This window comes from Diceros bicornis, chromosome 37 (genome assembly GCF_020826845.1).
Source record: "Diceros bicornis minor isolate mBicDic1 chromosome 37, mDicBic1.mat.cur, whole genome shotgun sequence".
Taxonomy (NCBI): Eukaryota; Metazoa; Chordata; class Mammalia; order Perissodactyla; family Rhinocerotidae; genus Diceros; species Diceros bicornis.
In genome coordinates, this window is record NC_080776.1 from 5,601,531 (window position 1) to 5,624,683 (window position 23,153).

Sequence of the window (23,153 nt, forward strand, 5' to 3'; positions counted from 1 at the left end):
GTCGTCTATCATTTTAGTGATTAAATATTACCGGTTAAATTTTTTGAGTGATACTAACACAAATTACTCTGTCCTATAAAGTTACCATTCCCTTGTTTTATCTCAGCCTTAGAAACATGCTTGGCATAACTGCATCTGCATATCCTCAGAGGAACTCAAGCTTTGTCAAAAGAAATGACACCAAGAACTACAACATACAACTATCTACGGGGCTTTGGGGGGTAAAAAAAGGAGGAGGATTGGCAATAGACGTTAGCTCAGGGCCAGTCTTCCTCAGCAAAAAGAAGAGGATTGGCATGGATGTTAGCTCGGGGCTGATCTTCCTCACCAAAAAAAAAAAAAAAAGAAATGACACCAAAATGCTGCCTAAATATAATCTGATCATGTATTCAAGGTTAAATTAACCTTTGATTATATAATTGTTTGACAAAGGAACCTGGGCATTGAAAGTCTTTATTTTCCGTGACAGATCAATATGCAGAATGAAATCAACCATTTGCAGGGCAAATGCCAAATAATCCGCTGGATCATCTTGGTAAGACTTCCGACGTGAAAGAGTCACACCAGCAAAGAATCCAGTGTGCAGCGTGCTGATGACAAATGGGCTCCTTATGATGGCCACAACGCTCTAAGCCAGACATGTGCAGTCCATCATCATAGACTCTCTCTTGTCTTTTAGAGCAAAGACGATGCTATCAGCCCATTATCTACAAAGTGAATGTTTTGTGGTTTGAGTTTGCTTTTCCTCTGGGAGTGGGCACAGGTTGAAAAAATCCATATTCACTATTGTCTGGACTACACTCATTTATGAGAAGCTTGGCCAAGGACGGAGGATAAGGGGGCAGCTAATTAATCCCTGTGGAGTTCAAGCCCAATACAGAGGCTTTGTCATTCCTCTGCCTAACCAATTAGGGTAACTTCTTAAGATCTGAATGTGACCTTTTTTAGATATATATTTGCATGCCATTGTTTTGCAAGGGTGAAGCTCATTTTTTCTGTCTTGATATTTTAATGCATGTAGCAGGAACATCTTCTTATTCCCCCTCCAACTTAACCTCTTTGGCTTCTACTAGCTGCTGCTCCTTAGGTTTGCTACCAGCTATATCTACTGTTACTCCACTTCTTCCCTAGTTTTGTGATAGTTTGTTCTTTCCGCTACTGCCTCTGGTAGATAAGACACACGTGTAATCACCATGTATAAACACACATGCACATACACATACGTATATCAGCTAGCTTCTTCTTCCCTGCTAACACTTCCATTTTTTGTTGCTGTTAGAGTCGATACTTTGCAGATGCGCAGATCATCTGACTTTCTGGCCAGTGACACAAAGGAAGCAGCTCTTGGGTGTGGCTAACAGAGCTGGTGGGCTCTTTTGCTCTCTCTTTCTTTCAGTCTAAAATGCAGACGTGCTGGTCAGAGCTACAATGAACACCTTGTAACAATGCTGCAAGGTGGAGTGTGGGCCCCACTGTACCAGCCTTGGACCACTTGGTTCCAGATTTCATGTTACATAAGAGAAAAATAATTCCCTACCTGGTTTAGGCTGCTGCCTTTCAGAGCCATGTGACTGATCTCTTTCTAACTGAGACGGGTCCCCTGTATTTATTATTCTATTTATGCCAAGCACTTCATACGTTCTCATTTAATCTTCACGACCCTTCAAGACATTATCGTCCCCATTTCACAGATGAGGAAACTGAGGGTCAGGCACAAAGTTACCTGCCATAATCATTCAAGTTAACTTTTATAATTTAAAGTTAGCCCATTATTAACCACTATGGCATGTTGCCTCTTTCACACTGCTTTGCAGAGTTCTCTTCAGAGTTGTTGCTTCAGTGAGCTCAGGGGCTGATTCTTTGCACCAGAGACTCTCCTGGAGCCACATCTGGGTACAGAGATGTTGTGGAAGACTGAAGTAGTGGTCAATCGTTCTGGCTCTTGAGTCAGACTCTTTGGGTTCAACTCTCAGCAGGACTAAAGCTAACTGTATGACTTTGGTCGAGTTACTTAAACTCTCAAGCCTGTTTTCTCTTCTTTAAAATGGGACAAAAATAGTACTGAGGAAATAAAAGCTGTTGTGAGAATTATTCAGCACACATAAAGCAATGAAAACGGTGTCTGATCATGGTAGGCATACAACAAGAAAGCATTCATTGCTATGATTACTATGTACTCCTGGCTTTAAGGAGCTTATACAAATTAGGCCACAGTTTCTTTAATGAGAGCCAAAGGACCATTGACTTTCACCAGTACCTGGAAATAAAAATTTTGGTAACGTTTTGGTAGCTACACTGAGTAAATGTTGAAGTAAAAGCCAAATTGGGGATGAAGGGGAGAAAGAAAGAAAGAGAACCAATAATTTATAGGGTAAATGAAAAAAAAAGGGGGAGGCTGGCCCTGTGGCCTACTGGTTAAGAGCGAAGTGCTCTCTGCTTCACTGGTCTGAGTTCAATTCCCAGGCACGGACCTATATCACTGGTCATCAGCCATGCTGTGGCGGTGACCCACATACAAAATAGAAGAATATTGGCACATATGTTAGCTCAGGGCAAATCTTCCTTAGCAAAAAAAGAAATAAAAATGTAGTGTTCCATTCGCCAAAGTGGATGATTTTCTGATGGCTTTATAAAAGTAAACAATTCCTAGAATCCTGTGGAGCATTTTTTCCTCCTGGATGAAAAAAGCCAGAAAATATGTGGAGAGCATCAAAGCTCAGAGTTTTTGAGACTGAATGCCACTGAACAGTCAATGAGGGGTAAAAATACAGAGAAAGCAAGAGAATGGTGGTATAGTGGGAAAGGAAGTCTAGCAGAAGAAATAAAAAGATAAGCCAAAGACAACGCCATCAGTCTTCTGTTCAAGACATAGGACAGGGATGGAGGCAGAGAGCTTTCTATTACGAAAGAATCTATTAAAAATATCTGCTGACAGAATTGGCAAGAAGAAAACACCCAAGAGTAAAATGGGGAAAAGAGGAAAAGCTAATAATCAAGAGGGCAAAAGCTCTGCACTCCAACTCTGTAGCCTTTGAGCTTACGTATGATGTAACATTTTAAACAAGAAGACAACTGAAGCAGGGTGCTATTTTTAGTGATCCTGATGATCACCTACAAATGGAAATGATTTACAAAGGAACAAAACTTTGGAAAAAGTTCAAGACAAAAGAAGGAAATGGCTCAGATCAAGATTCTAATTCACAATTCCCTGACACTCAGCACACGCTGAGAATTTTATAATAGGATGATCCCATCAAGGATGTGTTCGACTTTTAAATTCCTCTGCTTTGTTCCATGGATTCCTTTCCTTCAAAAATTATTATACAATATTTAAGATAGTCCCCAGAAGTAACCAACTGGATATGATGTTTATACGAATTATTTACTACCCAAAGCTGGCTCTGTGATTTACTGCCCCTAACTCCCCCAAGAACAGATATATTGAAAATTGAATGACTATATTTTCTTACAGATGAAAAGCCACAAAACCACAAGCTTATCTTTCAGTGAAGAGGCCTGGCTTACCTGCCAATTCTTAAGAAATTATAGTATAACATAAAAAAGACATGAAGCAATTATTATATATATTTTACATTGTTTATTCTTTCTTCCTCTTTCCTCAACTTTCCACTTGATAGTCCAGCCCCAAAAATGTCCAACTGAACATCATTAATTGGCCTTATCTTTTCACATCATCCTTAACCAATACCTCTTTTTCTTCTCATGATTTTTTAAAGTCCCCATCATCTCCCCTACACCTAGATGACTTCTATTTGCATTTGAGCAGATCTCCTATGAACACCACCTTTACTTCTAGCTTACAAGATTTATAAATCTCAGTAGTACCACCTACAGAAAAAGTGCCTGGCCAGGAAACATTAGATAGGAAGGCTCACTGCTGAAAACATGAACCATGAATGTACTGATATTTTGTACATAGAATACTATTAGATAGAATCAGTGGGCTTTTCTGGGCAGGGAATGATTCAGTCACTTAAAATCATCATTCAAGGGCCCAAATATCATTCAGAAAAGAAACTGTTTACTAAGTTCTGTTAGCAAGTTTCCCTAAGCCCAACGTGACTAACCTGTCTTATCTTGTCAAACGTTACTCTCAAAAGGCCAGACTACACCATTTTAAACAAGAGTATACCCAATTATTTCCAAATGGCAGAAGTAATCCAAAGCCCCAAAGGTTTTATTACCTGTATATAAAAGGTGAGAATTCCTGATTTTCAGAAGAATGAGTGAGTAAAGATATTTAAGGCATTGTTCCATTGCCTGCCCCTTTCTCTCCCTGAAAACCACACTACATAACCCGATGTAACCCTCAACACAATATATGGTGGGTGAAAATGACTTCTCAGATGGGAGGAAGATCAAAACCAAGTGCCTGCAGAGAGGACATAGACAAGAAGGAAGGAGCTGATTCACCCCTCAAAACCTCACTCTGAGGGAAAACAATTGCCACTTAAGAATTATTTATCAAGCCCAAGTTGGGGGTGACGGCAGAATGAAAATATTTTCATATAAATATTTACAGATTGTATTCTTTCTCTTGAAGCTACTGGAGGATATACTCCATTGAAATATAGGTGTAAAGCAGAAAAGAGGGACTCCAATAGACAAGAGATGCAAGGGGGTCTCCCAGGATCTGGGAGAGAAGGGAAGTCACAAGACCAGAGCTGTACGGCAGATCTCACTGTCAAACAGTCTGCATTGGAGTGGGAAGTCAGGAGGGATGTTTCCAGGAAAAGCTGAAACTAGTCTATTACCCAAACAGGTGTGTCTCAAAGAAAAATTATATTGTGAGACCTTTTCCAGAGATGTCAGAATGTAGTGAAAGATGTAGACATAGGTTCAAAAGTTTAGACATAGATTTTTTAAACTAATAAAAATTCAAGGAAAACAAAAAGGTTTACAAAAAAGGAAATGCAATGATTGCAAATAACTTGGAAGAGCAGGAAATATTTCCATAGTCATCACTGTGAAAACCCTGAAAAGAGATTTAAATTACATCCTGGGAAGATGGAGAGAGGAAAGAAGTATGCTCAGAGTGCCCAAATGATCGTCTACCACAATAGGAAATCGATACATGTCCAAGATGGATGAATCAAGAGAATGCAGTACACATATACTTACTTCTGTAGAAGGCAAATACCGAAGTCAACCATTAAAAGAGTACAGAGTGAGTGTTTTGAGTAGAGATTGAGATAGAAGTACAGGAGACTGATGCTTTTTAGCCTAAATCTTTTAGCAGTATTTGACTTTTTAAACTATGTACACAAATTTCTTTGCCATGAGATGGAAATTTTTAAAATCCCAACAATCTATTTAAAAAGCTTTTCTTACATTAAAAAAAAAAAACCCTCCCTTCTAATGACTACATCTGAATCCATAGAAAACCAGCATGAATATTAAAAAGATGCATTTTTTAAAAAGGTAGACACAATAAATCTGGAAAGCTTTAACTACTGTTTAAATGATCTTGAGATTAAATTTGCTAACATAGCAAATGAAACACTGATAGCAAAAAATTCATTTCCTATTTATGGCTTCAGCAAGCTGGATTTCCTATTTCTGCCTTGACTTCCTAATTAAAGAAAAAAAACCCTCTAATAAAATATTCATAAAACGTCATTTTCTTTTGCAAAAGAGTAGAAGTATCACTCAAGAGGAATCAAAAACTGTTTAGTGAATATCATGGGGAATATTAATTTATCTGGTCCTAAGAATGAGTCCTAGATACCTTTTCAAAAAATACCTATGTCCAGAGCAAGCATTGGTTGGTTGTTCTGCCAAGTGAGTCCCATGTGGCGAGGTAGACTTCTGGAAGTATGTCCTGACATAGAAACGCCCACTAGTGTGCAGGTCTTCACAAGGGCATTCTTCCTGTACAGGTAACAGGGGCCTGTCTTGCTGAAAACAATACCCATGCAATCCTCTGTTTACTTGTTAGGCTTTCCAGCCAGAGTGTAAGCCCCTCGAGGGCTGTGGCCGTGTCTTATTCACCTTAGTTGCTCCAAGTGAACGACAAAGAGTGACATCCAGTAGTTTCTCAGGAAATAGTCAATGAATCAATGTACAAATTAGTCAGTGAATCAGTGTCAGACTCTTGTTAACGTCCTTTTAAAATGTAAAACCAGAGACATATATATATATATATATATATACATATATATATATTTTTTTTGGTGAGGTAGATTAGCCCTGAGCTAACATCTGTTGCCGATCCTCCTCTTTTTGCTGAGGAAGATTGGCCCTGGCGCAACATCTGTGCCCATCCTCCTCTACTTTATATGTGAGATGCCTGCCACAGCACAGCTTGATGAGCAGTGCATTGGTCCATGCTTGGGATCCGAACCCACGAACCCTGGACCACCGAAGTGGAGTGCACGAACTTAACTGCTACACCACCGGGCTGGCCCCCCAGAGACATATTTTTGAAAAGGAAAAGGATAAAATCCATAGGTATAATTGCTAGTGACTCTTTGCAGAGCACTTTAAATAAGAGGATACTTATGGAAAAAGTCAATTGCCTGTTCTCTCTGCTTCTGTCACGTATCTGCAGCCAAAGAAAGGTCAATGGAAAAAATCTGCAGATTTCGTTTCGTTTTCAGAATGTATTAATTCCCTTTTAAAATAAATTAAATGTCATACTTGTTAATCATTACTTCCATAGCCCAGAAAAATAATGCGAATTTACCACCAGGTGTCAGAACATCAGCACTCACGGAAAAAGGAAATGATTATTGTGAGGAGAATGGTGATGACTTAAGGCGCGTGCGTCGCCATATTCCAGAGCAGATCCCACGAACCTTCCCTTTAGACGTGTGTGTCTTGGGGAATCAGATGCATTACATACACATGTTTTGCATTGCAATGGGTGTCTCATCAACTCATGAAAATTATAGCAATCAATTAAAGCTCATTTTCTAATTTTTATATTTTAAGCGTAACTATAGGTCTTAATTTAAATGTGTAGGGTGTGCACTGCATTTTGTAGAGATGGTAATGACAGATGATGGTGACTTCGCTTGACATCTTAAAGAATATCTCCCCCTTCCCCTAGGAACAAAATCTATTACAAAAATGTTTATACGGCTTTATCTATAATGGGAATAATCCAAATATTCAATAGCAGGGATTTGGCTAAATAAATTACAATGCATCTTGTTGATAGGCGACGATACAACTATTGGAGATTATGTATAAGAATATTTAATTACATGGAAAAATATGGGAAGTAAAAGTACATCCAGAGTTTAATTCCTTAGTTATAAAAGTTATGTGTGGGTGCTTGAACAGAAAAAAAGACAAGAATGATAATAGTTGTTATTCTGGATTACAGATTAACTCAATATTTCCCAGGCCCAAGTAAATGAATAAAACCGAAGGGAGTAAGATAGTAAGGAGCAGTGGGGACTTTGAAGAACTGAAGCATACATGCCCCTTCAATAACATTCAATGTTTTTTTAACACTATGAAGGCCAAAAAAACTACTTTTCAGTTTATGGTCCTTGGATTTGGGGACTATTGTCTTCCTTGTGTTTTTGTATTTTGCTATTTTCTACAGTAACTATGTAATACTTTTGAATACTTTTCTTTTTTTGTGTGTGAGAAGATCAGCCTCTGCTAACCTGTGCTAACATCTGCCAATCCTCCTCTTTTTTTTTTTGTTGAGGAAGACTGGCCCTGGCCTAACATCCATGCCCATCTTCCTCCACTTTACATGGGACGCCGCCACAGCATGGCTTGCCAAGCAGTGCGTCAGTGCATGCCCGGGATCCAAACTGGCGAACCTCAGGCCGCTGCAGCGGAACGCGTGCACTTAACTGCTTGTGCCACTGGGCCAGCCCCTTGAATACTTTTGTAAGCAGAGTTATTTAAAAACTCGAAGGTAGCCACAGTGGTAAAATTCAGAAAAAAGATATATATATTTCTCTGATGGCAGAATATTTTGGTAATATTATTTTAACCAGCAGGGAAATGGGGAATGATTTTGATAAACACATAGTATTAATAATGAAAATATAAGAGTCTCACAAATTATGAACTAAAGTTAGAAAAGATCAACTCCTTTTTTAGAGATGTGTAAAGTAAGGTTATCCCAAGGTCATTCAGCAGAAGGGCTGAGGTGGCCGAGGGGCTTGTGACACATGCTGACAGAAGTTTGGCCAGTGCTTTCTAAGGTGTGTATTTTAAGTGTGGAGGCCCACACTGTCTTGGTATCCAAAGGAAATGCATTCAGGGGATGAGAGCTAAGCAAAATCTTGGCTGAATGGGGAGGAAAGGCTACATAGATGGGGACAGTTCACTCACAGACGGGGAGAGAAGTCAGAGGTCGGAAATTAGCCAGACAGGCTGGGTCCTGGCTGTTGTTAAGGTTAATACCAGTCAAGTGAAGACAGGATGGCCAGCAGTTGAGCTGGGGTTGGGGACAACAGCCAGGACTATTCAGGATTGAGACGAGCTGTGCCACCTACCAAAAGGCACCCTTCGATGAGCTGCTTTTAGACAGATCTCTGCGCCACCCTGCTCAGAGGTACTGGAAGGTGACTGTGTGAGTGCCTACGGGGTGCTCAATGCTGTCACACACCCTTAGGTCCATGTGAGATGGACAGTGTTCTTCCCACTTTCTAACTGTAGACACAGGTCAGCTCACCTAGTGAAGAGATGGTAAACAAACCCAGGTGCGATTGACTTCGAAGCCTGTGTGGAGTCACACCCTTCCTGTGTCTTAATCCAATCTGCAAGGCTGACTGGAGGCTTACTGACCTTCTTGGGGGGACGCTGGAGCACGGGGGCCAAAGGAATCCTCCTCAGGGCTGCGTGTTAGTCATGAACCCTCTAAGCCAGGTCAGAGTCAGAACAGTCTGGTGCTTCCCCACTTCTCCCACACCGCCGTTCCGATAGAAACGTCCAGGTCTCAAACGGTGCACTCCGTGCCTTAGAAAGCTACACAAATAATCAACAATCTCTAATTCCTAAGAGAATGTGCAGGGCGGGCCCCGTGGCTTAGATGTTAAGTGCGCGCGCTCCGCTACTGGCGGCCCAGGTTCGACCTGGGCGCACACCAACGCACCACTTCTCCGGCCATGCTGAGGCCGCGTCCCACGTACAGCAACTAGAAGGATGTGCAACTATGACATACAACTATCTACTGGGGCTTTGGGGGGAGAAAAAAAAAGAGGAGGATTGGCAATAGATGTTAGCTCAGAGCCGGTCTTCCTCAGCAAAAAGAGGAGGATTAGCACGGGTGTCAGCTCAGGGCTGGTCTTCCTCACAGAAAGATAAATAAATAAATAAGTGAGTGTGCAGCTAAAGAGCCAAACATAATACCTACTGGGTGACTGAAAAAAAACCAGAACTGCTCAGTTTTCATTTATGAGGTGCTTTGATGTGCATATCTTTGAAAAGGGTTGACTCACAAAGACATACATGAAGTTCATGATTTGTAGGTCAGTCCCTCTTCAAACAAAACAGTGGCTTATAGTAATTCAATAAAATAAGCATTATTTCCTGTCATTTGAACGTGTTCTGGTTAGAGAATAGAGCAGACGTTTGTGACTATGATGAGGTCCCCGGACCTTCAGAACACACTTGACTCTTTCTGCCCCAACCCGTGGGGGCGATAACAGCTAACGTGTAATGTGACCCCCACCCCCACCCCCTGGCATCTTCTTAGTCCCACAGGAAACATCAAACCTCCCAAACCGTAGTCTTCAGCTATGCAGAGGTCACTTAATTGCCAAATTCACAAAGCAGGCTCAAAAGAAATCAAGACAGATGAACTAAATGGCGAATCTTATCAACGAAAATTTAAGTATCTAACTCGTAGGTGAATCACTAAAAGCTTCAGACATTATTTATCCTTATTTCAGTCATAATTCTAATATACTTCCTATGGTTTCCATTCCTCAGCAAGTTAAATGAAAAAATTAAATTAAATAGGGGAGAGTATTAATAGAAATAAGTAGCTACTAAGTAGCAGCTGTCAAGGGAAAAAGGAAAAAAACTGCAAAATGCGGGTGGAACTAGATCCAGAAAACATGTAATAGTCCAGAAAAGCTACCGCCCCTCTGACTTGAATACAACCACGAAGGAATCACTGTGTGATAACGGACGCTCTGAATGATGATTCCAAACCATCAAGGTTACATTGTATTCAGAAAAATTTATTTAAGGTAATAAAGTATCTAATATACTTTAGAAATATTTCTATCCAAAATTAATTAAAAAGCATTAGTGTTCAAAAAGATAAGCTTCTGTCGGCTGAACGATTTCCTCACAAGTCTTGCTGAGTCTCATTCTTCAACAGTGCAGAATAAGCCACTGCGATAGAAGATACAGAGATATGGAAGCACAAATAATCTGAATGATTTATGGTAAATAAAAAGGCAGCTTGGATCTATGATTGAAAAATGAAAATAATTACCAGTTTACCTATACAGAAAGTACAAGTTTCAAGAGCTTAACATCAATCAACTGCTGTCAAAACAAATATTTAGAGAAACCAAAAATAAAACTGCTTAATAGTGGGGGACAAACTAGGACAGAGAGGGACGGGGATATACCAAGAAAATGAATGAAGAAAAGCGAGTAGCAGCCCCAAAAGGTGTCTTTACAAACAGGGATGCGGATCAGAGGAAGAGACACAAACCCGTCTAGGAATGTGACCAATGAGGCAACAGAAAGTGACTGGAAGTCAGTTATAAATAAAAATGACAACCCACATCCCCGGGAGTCTTAAATTATTTGATCCAGACATTATCTAACCCCTTAGATTTGTTTGGGGCTGTGGTGTTCACCACTCTCCATTAGAATGACACGTGGGACACAAACAGTACTGGTTGGAGAGAGTGTGTCAGAGCCGATGCACCCTTGAAGGTCGGGTCAGCGGTATACTATCGTGTTCACATAATATACTTCTCAATATGAAAAAGTAACATGTCAAAGAAGGAATTAAAGTAAAATTTATTTTGAAATAATCAGCAGATCTCAATTTTCCAAATAAATGGATCTTATAATAATGTTCATTAACTTCACACTCTCAGTATTCTAATGCAGTGGTCATCAAACTGTTTTTAGCCCAGGAGGGACCAAACCAGCAGGTCTCACAATATCTCCCTTCCCATGTTTTTAATTTTATAAGTACAGTCAATTTCTAGGAAGACTTACTAAAGAATTCTGCTTCTAAAAAAATGTCTTAAAATGATCTAATCTATAATCTAGCTTGTCGATTCACAGGCGAGAACACTCAGACCAGAGTAATCTCCCCAGCCTCCCCCTTCTCGAGTGGTGTCCCATCCACTACTCTTCAGCCCTGACTGTCTTGGTATTATGAGCAAGCCCTTCCCACTCCTACCTTTAGATTTATTGTTAGGGCCTTTTGTATCATCTGGACAAAACCTGTTCTAGTAATCCCCAACTTTTGCCTCCAAAGCAATCTAAAAATTAAAAAAACTTTACAAAGGAAGAAATTAAGAACTTCAAAAAACTTCTTTTAGCAACATGCAGCAAGGTCTATCAGAAAAAGACTGTTTCCTAATTTAATTTATTAAGATTTGATTGACAATTTGCTAGTCTGGTGAGACCTTCCACAGAATAGACACTAAAATGTGTTAGCGAAAATGCTTTAAGTATATATACATATATTGTAGATAAACACAGTTATAAATTGATAGTTAACAATAAGCAAGTGTATATAATAAAAATATGTACCATGAGCCCAATGTTGAGTTTCACCACCAAAGAATGATAATGTTAAGGTTTAAATCATGATTTCTTGATGAATAGACAAGATAAAAATAAGGAATAAAAACGTAGGAACAGACATTGAAGCAAATTATAAGAAACTAAACACAATGTAAGATAACAACAATCGTACACAGGAGGAGAATCTGACATCTATGGTGGCACATTTAGACCAGGTACACTATTTTCATTACAATGAAGCCAGAACAAATTATTTGAAAATATTCTTCGTTTACCAAAAAATGGGAAGCATTTTTGCTGGTGGCAGGTGTGGATTTTTTTCATCAAAGAACATTAAAAGGCTGAGGCAGTAACGATACCACTTGCATATTTAACCAACAGTTCTGATACTCTCTCATTAATCTTTGATAGCTGATCATTTGAATAGAAAGACATGATGAATCAAAACATATGCCAGTTTTAAAATGAAAAATTCTTCAAACCAATCCCAGCGTCTAAAGGGTAAACACAGAATGATTTCCCAATCTGGCATAAAATTTCTTTTTCATTCGAGAAAAAAAAAATATATGAATGAGTCTACCTATCTGTAAAAATATGAATGATGAGAACAGTGCAATGGCTGGGTTCTCACACCGTATAAGTTCAATTTGAAATGCTCATCTGGTGCAGTATTCAGCTGTCGAGAGGGAGCAACTCAAATGACATCACACAATCTATGAACCAGCTGGAAGGCGCCATCCAAACTTTGCCCTGCCGAACCCTCTCTGGGCGATGATTAGACAAGTCCTCGTAGATGATGTACTGTGTGCAGAAGCGCTGGTCAGAGTCGGGCTTGGCGTGGTACGCCACGGTATTGATGGTCTGAGTCACGTCACTGTCTGGCTTGGGCTTCCTGCTGAGGATCTGGCCCCCGGCTGCAGTGACAAGCTTAATAAGGTTGTCCTTCGGATGGTGTTTGAAGGTTCCCCCAAAATAGAAGTAGCATCCATCAAAGAGCTTTGGCAACTGAAACAACAAGAAAAAGCTTGTTAAGAGCAGACCAAAATATTTAAAAACACTGCATATGAATGAGAGAAATAAAAAAAATAGTCACAAGCAGTTAAGAAGCTACTTAATGAGGTGCTGGGACAAGCCATATTTCAAGTGAACTATTTGGGTCAAGAAAAATACTTATGCAAATTAAGGTTTCCCATTTATAATGTTTTTCCTAAAACTCAGTCACTGTCTCCAGTCCTTTTCACTCTCCTCAGATTTTAGGTGTGCTTTATGCATCTATATATACATAAAGCAAACAAAAACTGCTCATCAAGCTTCTTTTATCAGAATGTTTATTCACATTTGGTGGCACTTAAAGCCCTAAGATTTCCTAGTGTATCTGACATCTGCTTCAGGGATATGAAGCTAGACTTAATGAAATCATAAGAGTAATGACTTTTCCATAGATCTTACCCAGTTCTGCCCATCCATATTCAGGTCCCTTTATATTACCAACCTAAGGTCTCCAGGGCAGCCACGTGGCAGTGGCTTCTAGGGTTCTAGAGATATATTCCTTGAGACACAATGCATTACGAAGCCAGGGCTAGGTGTCCAATTAGCTATGAAATGCACTTCTGTGTGTTTTATTTAAAAAAAAGCTTCACAATTTCCTTCTATGAAAATTTTTCTTTGTCATTTCTGATATACTTATATATCAACAGGATAATGGAATATGATCCATTAAAACCGCAATATGTGGCCATAAAGACATATGGTGACTGAATCCGAGCAGCAGCTGTAAGTCTTCTTTCAAGCTACTTCCTGTATCTCAGACTTACCTCAGCTTCTGAAAGGTTTATGGGAATGCTCAAGATGCCAAAAATCCATTAACAGTATGAAATTATTACCTTCTGGATTTTACTGCTCATCGTGTTCATCTCAGAATCAAGTGCTTGAAATAAGCACAATTAAAATTTTAATCAGTCACCTGTACTTGGAAGGGCAGGAGAAGCTTCTCCTGATGGTGACAATATTAAGTTATACTAAGAACAAGGAAAGGAACATCAAAAGAAAAATACCAGCTGTTCTCGGTTGAGCCTGCTTCTCCGTGGTCCTTCAGGAATTTCATACTTTTCTTCCTGTTCACATTCTTTTCTTTGTAGACATGCTTTCACCCCTGGCAAAAAACAAGGACAAAAGCAAAATAAACATCAAGTGAGCATTATTTCTTTCTCACTGAAATTAAGCAATTTACCTAAGTGGTTTTTCTTCTTCATGGTTGTTTTAAGTATTGATATGAGATAGAAAAAGAAACCTTACTTACACCAAAACAAAATGTAATAAAACTGGTTTTCCATATAAAGAAAATACAAGAAATCTTTCCTTCAGAGGGCTGAGTGGGGGACTAGTACCATACACAAATTAATTTTAGTTTCCTTTCTGGAAAACCTAAGTCAATACACTATTTCACATACAAGAATAAAAATCTAAATTTTTATTTATAGCAATTACCAAAATTAAGGTGAATACACAGCCCCTTGTTTAGTTCAGCCCACAGTGATCAGAGCTTGAGCGCTTACTGTCTGTACCGCTCATTTTGACGGTCACACGGTAACCTCCTGTCAGACTGGAAGTGATCTGACATTAAGGAAAGTGCTTTAGTCCTTGGCACCTGGCTCAGCGGCCACACTACAGGGCTCTACAGTGCCTGTTAAAATAAACAGTCAGTGGAGCCTGGGACTTGCAGGGATTTGACAGGTACACTGAAGGCACCAGTCTAGGGATGACTTGGTTGGGCTTCGCAGCAAACAGAACATTCTTCTGCTAGCTTGGGCAAGCGTGTTCACAGTTCCGGGTTAAAAAGCAAGAGCACCACAGACAGCCCAGCCTGGTGTCACTCCACGCACTGGCTCCGGGGTGGGGAAGCCCTAAGGAGGGCCACTGGCTGACAGACAGCACCAACTTACCGGCGAAGCTCTAGAAATGACGTGGCCTCAGGAAGGCCCAAGACCACTCACAGATGGGAGGACGCAGGCCGCTTAATCTAGAGGCCACATCTTGGGATACTGCCTGTCACCAGCAAGGCAGTGAATTCACGGCACGTATATATTCATCTGTACATATAAATCACGCCCTTGTTTTGATGGTATACAACTAAACTAAATTTGGGGTTTGGAGTCAAATGACTTAACTATCCCCATTACTTGCTCTGGGATAATTATTTAAACTCTGAGTCTCAGCTGCCTTGCCTATGGGGAAAAAAAGGAAAAAGGAAAATAACAGTACCACCTATTTCACAGGGTTCCTGTGGATAAAATGCAAGAAGTGTTCTGGAAACTGGATACTATACTAAATTCTCTTCATTATAACAAACCCTTTACACAATTTGCTATTTGTCTTTAAGATTACTGTGCTCATCCTCAGTTTGACCACTGAGGAAACTCCATGGGAGTGGGAACCACACATTATTCACATATGCATTCTCCAGCATTTAATACACTCTCCCAGGGAACCGGAGCTTAATAGCTGAGGTTACTGCCAAAGATGGGGCAGTAACTCAGGTCTTCTCACTGGCTGTCTAGAGTTGTTAATATAAAGGAAAAAAGTTTTTATAAAATTCACTAAAGATGTAAATGTTAAAGATTTCTATCTATTTCTACTAATTAAAAAACTATTACATAGCACTAAGAAGACTTCAGAGCTACAGTCCAAATTCTTAACTGTTTTAAACTAGTTTTGATAAAGTACTTTATCACTTGATATCTAACAGCTTGAAACTTAACCAGAAAGAATTTATGGTTGCATAAACATATACTTTCGGTTGAGAATTAGACATATATGCTGGAAATATACTGCTTTAACAATATTTTGAAAAATGCAGTGACAAAATCCTGTCTAGCTGATCCTTACTTAATTTAACAGTGGAATGACTCCAACACAGGAGAAGAACCAGTACTGGGCCTGTAAACTGTGCCTGTGAAGTTCACCCCTTTGAACTGAAAGGTGGCCCAGAACCAACAGCTAATCTGATACAAGTACCAGAACAGTCCCAGGATTTCTGACATAAAATTAGATTCATTAGTGTCTGAGTAAGAAAAGGCCTCTTGACTTATAAAAATTATCTTGAGAGCAAAAACCATCACTGGAAAAGACAAACAAAATCAAGACTTTCCAAGATTTTCTATATAATGGTTCACTTTTGACTGATCCAGAATTTATGACATACCATTTTTAAACTTTTGTAACCATGGGCCTGCTAGGACCAGTTTGAACTGACCCTATCTCTTATCAACTGTTCAATCTTATCAATCAATCAACAGTGATTAAGAGTTGTTTTTCTGAAAATTTGCAGAGTCACATAGCCAGAGCACATGCAGAAGAGGAAATCTTGACCTGAAATGACAATGAAACCAAAGACTCCCCCTGCACAGAACCAAAGGACCAGGACACGACCAGAACTTGAAAGTCGGACTCTCCCCAGAGGTCAGGGGTCTGTTGTCTAGGAAGATCTGGTGTTAAAACCTTTTCCTCACCTCACCATAAATGTTTAAAACCTTACCACAAATGCTTAAAGCCCTCTAATCAAAACCTACCCCACCAGCATTTCAGCGTACCAGCCTGTTCTCCCTAACCTCTTAAATTTTGCCCTAAATCTTGAACTGGGGAGACAGATCTGAGAGCTTATGCCTCCTGTCTCCTTGCAAATCGATCTCGCAATAAAGCTTTTCCCTTCTCAAAAGCTGATGCCGTAATAATTGGCTTTTTATGTGCATCGGGCAGAGACTCCCCATCTTTGTGCAATAACACTTTAGACCCTAAACTGACATAACAATAATATTTCATCTCTGTCTACACGAGTTAATCTGCAGAATTGGGAGACAGAGAGGAGACAGAATTGAAACAAATGAAACCTTCTGGGAAACAAAAAGTGTGTGAGTCCTATTTATTAGGCATATTCTGCTTATTCCAAAGTAATCCAAATAACACTTGGATTTTGAATACGTTTAGAATCAGAATTCAAGAGACAGAAAAGACCTTGAAGATCTAGTCCAACTTTCTGGTTTTACAGATTTGGAAAATTAAGTGCAGAAACATAAAGTAACTTGCTAAGATCACGGGTAACAAAGCCAAAGCCAACCACGTCCTAACACAACAGCCTTCCTCTTCAGTCTCTTCCCCTATCGTATCTATTAAGCACCTACTATGCACAAAAGGAGTCATGGCCTCTGCCCTAAGGAGGGAAGTCTTATTTTTTTGTATTCCTTCTATTTCTTGCCACTCCTGATCGCAATAATCTAATCCTAAACTCTACTAAAATTAGAAGGCTTTATGTTGCCTCTGGGTGCTTAATTTTAAATGAAATTTTATTGCTTTACTTTCCTCTATCGATAAATAATTCATCCACTATGAAATTCAATTTTTAAGTACATTTTATGATTATACCCATGTTTTAAGGATACTCAGGGTACCACTGAGACGATCCCAAGCCATGTCATGTGACAGCAAGGAAAAATCCCTACTCTGGTCCAGAAACTGAAAGAACTTGGTGTGAGATGAATTTCTGCTACTAAGTCAACGAAGGAACAAAGGTTAAGAGGTCCCGACAAATACGGGCAGATTCATGTTTTTCAGAATCAGCTTCCTCTTCCTTCCAATCTAAAATGGCTAACCTTCTGAAGAAATAACAAATGTGAAAGCAGATCTGACTGTTAGAAAGATACATAACAAAGAAAAATATTCTTTTACGCTTCATATTTATTTCAAATATGTTAAGAGCAAAAACAACTGTTTTCCTGAGTAAAAGTATCTAAATGCAAAGTTGATTTTGAAAACAATGTAAGCCCAATATAAACATAAAACACTGGCAATCACATATTCTGGAAGTATTAGTGATTCAGATCTGTTAGTGAAATGGGATTCAAAAACATGTGCGATGTGAGAAACAGTATACAACCAGTTTTAGTTCCTTACATTTCTGATATTGATCAAATATAAAATAGAATTATTAAACATTAAAAAAAGTAGAACATCATTAAAAAAATATGAAACATTAAGATGCTGTTTCATTGTTACTTCCCTGGGCACAAATGAATAGAATGTGAATAGAATTCATCTACAAAAAACTGTTAAGTATATTATGTTGACTGTGTATAAATTTATTCTTCTTATACGTGTAATTCCTCTAAGAACAAACTCTCTTCTCATAAATTTTCATTAGTGGAGAACCACTCTAGCTTTATAAAAACAATGAATGCTTTGTTACCAAATACTCATCTTATGAGCAGAATGCATCATTATAATCTGAATGCGTAAACATTGGCCAGTGCTAGAAACCTTAATTTTCCATAATTTAAAATAAAATACTCATAATCACAAGGCTTAATCAAAGCAATTTGGAAGGAATATATTTTTAAAAGAGCAGACAACCAATGTGGAAATCACACACCGATACTGTCGGGTTAAAGAAGAGAAAGAAAAACAAAATTCTTCAAAGCCCAATTTGTTCCATTCTATTTTCTTTCTGCCTGTTTACCTTTAAATGACCAAGAATACAATCATTTGTTCTAAGTAAAGCTAACACAAGCATCTTCCCTGAAAGGCACATCACAGCCTTCTTGTGCTTAGGAGCACTAGACAGAACTTCAGTACTATAATTAGGGGTCATTTTAAACAGTGAATGTACAAAAATGTGAACAGGGCACTAACAGACGGAGAGAAGGGCACTTGTTTACAGTACAAGCATTGAGATGGACAGCCGGGAACATGCTCGTTGGGTGACTCAAATTTTTTGCTGCTGTGTGCATGTCTACAAAGCCACAGTGAGTACTGATTTAGGGATTACAAAACACTGTAGCGAGTAGGCTGATCTGCAAACACAGAGTCCAGGAACAATGAGGACTGGCTGTATATTATTTCCATTTCAGGCAAAGGAACTGAAATGCAAAGAAATTAAGTTACTTAATAGCTGTTCGGCTATTAAGTGGCAAAACGGGAATGTGAACCCAAATCTGCTTAGTTTTCTAAAGCCTGTGCATTTTACACTAAAATATAACTTTCTGGTACACAAGATAAACCTTGGGCTCGAAAAGGCATGATGTGAATATTACAAATGCTTTAGAGCTGCTTCAATTGAGATGTTCCAAGATGCTGCCAAATATATGCAAGTCAGAAGATGTTAACAACTGAATATTCCATCTCTCCAAAAGCAGAGCTTTGTCAAGAGACTGGATTTTTTCTTAACTTGGGACTGTTATAATGCGTATTCACATTCAACCTTGGAATATCTATCATTCCCCGGCATGGGATTCTGAATTTGTGAGTTTTGCCTGAGCCTTGGTGTCCTTTTCCCCAGTGTTTTTTGTGTGTGTGTGTGTGTGTGTGTTTTTTGCTGAGGAAGATTCGCCCTGAGCTAACATATGTGCCAGTCTTCCTCTATTTTGCATGTGGGTCGCCGCCACAGCATAGCCACAGACGAGTGATGTAGGTCTGCACCCAGGAACCGAACCTGTGACGTTGAAGTGGGACACACCGAACTTAACCACTAGGCCCCCTCCAGTGTTGTGTTGTTTTTTTTTTTTGTGAGGAAGATGAACCCTGAGCTAACATCTGATGCCCATCCTCCTCTTTTTTGCTGAGGAAGATTGGCCCTGGGCTAACATCCATGCCCATCTTCCTCTACTTTATATGGGACGCTGCCACAGGATGGCTTGACAAGTGGTGCGTCAGTGCACACCCGGGATCTGAACCTGCGAACCCCGGGCCACCAAAGCAGAGCGTGCACACTTAACCATTGCACCACCTGGCCAGACCAACCCCTGTGTTTTTAATACAAGAATCATATTTAGCCAAGTTCACTATGCTGAATTTCTGAATCTTATTCCTCTCACTAACTTATCATAAATATAATGGTGCTACAAAAATTGTTGGCTTTTTGCAAATTATATTTTTAAAATATAATTTTTAATAATTGCTACTGAATAAAAACAATATTTCTAATGAAGCTAATATCAAAGTATGAGCTTTACTGTCTACTGAAAATGAGTGTCAAAATAAAGTTTCTGACTCGGTCAAACCATCATACCAGAAACACTGCCGGTGTGCTCACATCACATCATATACTGTTTCCATATTAAACACCAATCCAAAAAACGTTAGCAAATTAGCTAAATCACTGACTTAGCTCAAACTGATTATTTTACATGTAAATCACTATTTATACTTTTTTAAATCACTTAAGTATGTAGTCCCCTTCCTAAATTTCCTAATGCTATTTACAGAGCATTCATAACAGCATCTTTAGATGAGTGAATGTGGCAGCATATAAAGCCAAGGACTGAAAACTAAATACTCCTATGAGGCCTACTGTAACAAGTGAATAGCTAATATCTAACTATGGAAATAAATAAACAAGCTGTGCCTATGCTCAGTTTATTTGGCTGATTATTTAAAATGTCAAAAAAAGCACATTAAAATGGTGTCTGTTGGGGTTGGCCCTATGATGTAGTGGTTAAGTTCGGCATGCTCTACTTTGGCAGCCCGGGTTTCCGGGTTCAGAGCCTGGGCGCAGACCTACATCACTCATCTGCCATGCTGTGGCGGCATCCTACATATAAAGTAGAGGAAGACTGGCACAGATGTTAGCTCAGAGCGAATCTTCCTCAACAAAAATAAAAACAAAACAAAAAAATGGTCTCTGTTAATCCTGACAATGTGCTGGCCTTTCAACAGAACGCAGCCTTAACCAGAATGAGATAAGGATGGCCCCAGGAGAAATGAGGTGGCAGACACCAGGAGGGCAGCATGGCACTTGCATGGGAAGATGCCAGTGCTTTTACAGTGTAAACATGCCTCAAGTCATAAAACTTCTATCTCTATAGCAGTTGTTCAGTAAATTTCTGTAAAGTAAGGTAGAAAAATGCAGTGCTCTAATTACAATTACTAAGCTGAATGAAGAATACATTCCTGATATTCTCTTGTTCCAAGTAACAATCTGTCAACTCCCTATGCCACCTAATACCGACTAAAAAAGAATGAAAATATAGCTTTTTTTCCCCCTAAAAACTAAAGAACAGTTTCCAGGTCTATAACAACACATTCGAATGGTGACAAAGTGTTGTGTTAGAGTTGCTGTCATAGCACAGAAAACACGGAGAATTTTTTGAAAGCTGGGAGTGATATCTAGTCCAAGAGTTGTAACTCGAATGCTTACAGAGCCAATTAGGTTACAAACACGTGAGAAACCTGTGGTTACAAGCTAGGAAGTTGTGGAGACTGTAACAAATAGGAAAATGCACATGATACCTGAAGACACAAAAATTAAATAGTTATGCTGGACTAAACCACATGAACTGTATCTGCTTTGGCCCTTACAGTGCCAGTTGTACACTGATGCTTTGTCTAATCAATTCCTCATTTCATAGACAAGGAAACCTAAGTCCTCAGAGATTCAAGCAGCTTTCTCAGTGACACAACTGAGATGAGAACTCGGATATCCTCCATCCTAGATCAGGTTTTTTTTAAGTCTTTATTCTTAGTTGTAAAAAACAAAGCAGGAAATGGCAGGCACTCTCTACTACTCAGATTTAATATATTATACCTTACAATAAATCACACAACCACTTAACAGACGACTAAATACGAGGATCCTTCCTTTTAAGAGATTAGCCAAAAAGTATAGCAAAGGGCAAAAACTGCCAGCTACCTTGGGGGAGTGTGTGTGGGCAGAACAATGCATTGGGCTTTGTATTCAGTGAGTCAATGAGTTTACTTCATCTGACTGATGCCAAAGTTACCACTCTCTAATTTGTAACCTATGAGTTTCAGAAGGAAGAGGTCCCTCTCAGCAGTTACGATAATTACAAATGCATATCAACATCCTAGTGAACCTCTTTTGAGCTAAACCACTGAACTGATTTACTAAACAAGAAACATGAATGAAATACTTTAAAGCAAACTTCCAGCAATTTAAATGGTGATACATTAATTATCATCAATGAAATGGAAGACTATGGCCAAAACATTACCTAATTAACAAGTCTAAATAACAGATGACATTTTAAGGTTTATTTACTCAACAAAAGTTAAGCAAACCGCAGCCAGGGTTCTTAAACCTACTTTCCATGTTAAACGAAGTATCAGAACTTGCACAACATTCCTAGTCATAAACTCATCTAAAATATAATTTCTACTGTAATCCTTAATCTCTATACATACATCAAGATTTTAAAATAGACCATTTTCCACCAATTTAAAGATACTTTGTAAAATTTAGCCAAATATATTTTATGTTTCTAATATGTACTTAATAGAGCCCATATTATTGCATCATCTGCCACTAAAACAGCTTAGCAGAAAGACGGACTCTTACTCTCTCTTTCAAAGAAATAATTAGTATATGCAAGACCACTTCTTAGCTTTCTCAGCTAATTTCCAAACTGAAATGACTTTACATGAATAAGTCATGTTATTTATGTAAACACAGGTGATTTCTGCATATGCCAGAATGAAATATACTTTAAAACGTGTCAAGCCACTAGCCTTATAAAATGCATGCTTTGTTTCATCTTTTGTACTTTTCACACGATCCACTATATTTTAAGATTTTGACTGCAGCTATCATTTTGCAAAAATATAGGCATGAATTACCTATTTTATTAAAACTAAGAGATTCTTTTAGCCCAGATATATTCCTGATCATGCCTACCATTTCAGGTAAGCTTTTCTTTTGCCCTGATCTTATTATTCTATATACAGGTGAGCAGCACAACTGCCAAAGTACTGCTTAGCTCAAAGTCATCAACTCAAAGTCACTAAGGCAGCTCTGGCTACCTAAGCAAAGCCTAGAATCTTTGCATACTAATGCAGCTTATGAATTCTAGGCTATAACAATTTTTTAAAAAGGAGCTTGTACTATACAGAAAGGAATTCCTTTAGTCTAAATCACTAGTAACCACTCTTACCTTCTACCTCATAAAAGCACATACATCAATGGATGTACATTTTTCATTTTAGCTGCGTAAACCACTGATGACGTTCATGGATCTATATTAAGCTTAGTCACTTTTGCTAGTTTTAGAAAGAAAAAAAGGATCACACTAATGGAAGGGAGTAGAAAAAAAGGGGCTCCTGAATCCATAGCCACACACAAATGATTATAGAATCCAGTGAAGACAGAATAAAGCTTTAAAATGGAGACCGGTTAAATGTCCAGGAGGGGATATTACCCCTCCTTGGAAGGTCACAGAACTTGCTCATTTTCTTCAAAAGATAGAGCAGTAAATAACTCCATATTTTAAAGAACTGTTATTCTTCTGGGGCTACTGGCTATTTGTAACTGAAATAGCACTGAAAATCAGAATTAAATATCACTCTGCCAATATCAAATGACCTAAAAAAAAATAAAATACAGAATCAAACATAATTCTACATCAAAACCAAAAGTCCTAATAAATATGTTGTTA

General features: G+C 38.8%; 1 protein-coding gene across 2 annotated transcripts in view; it reads right to left on the minus strand.

Annotated features, from left to right (window-relative positions):
• Positions 1–10,157: 10,157 nt before the first annotated feature.
• BARD1 (BRCA1 associated RING domain 1) overlaps positions 10,158–23,153 on the minus strand; it is an 82,147-nt gene continuing 69,151 nt past the window's right edge. For both annotated transcript variants that reach the window (XM_058532949.1, XM_058532950.1), the window contains exons 10-11: positions 13,773–13,870; positions 10,158–12,723 (exon numbers count right to left, since the gene is read on the minus strand). In XM_058532949.1, the coding sequence (XP_058388932.1) occupies positions 12,391–12,723; positions 13,773–13,870 (431 nt within the window). In that variant the 3' untranslated portion in view covers positions 10,158–12,390. The remainder of the gene's footprint in view (positions 12,724–13,772; positions 13,871–23,153) is intronic.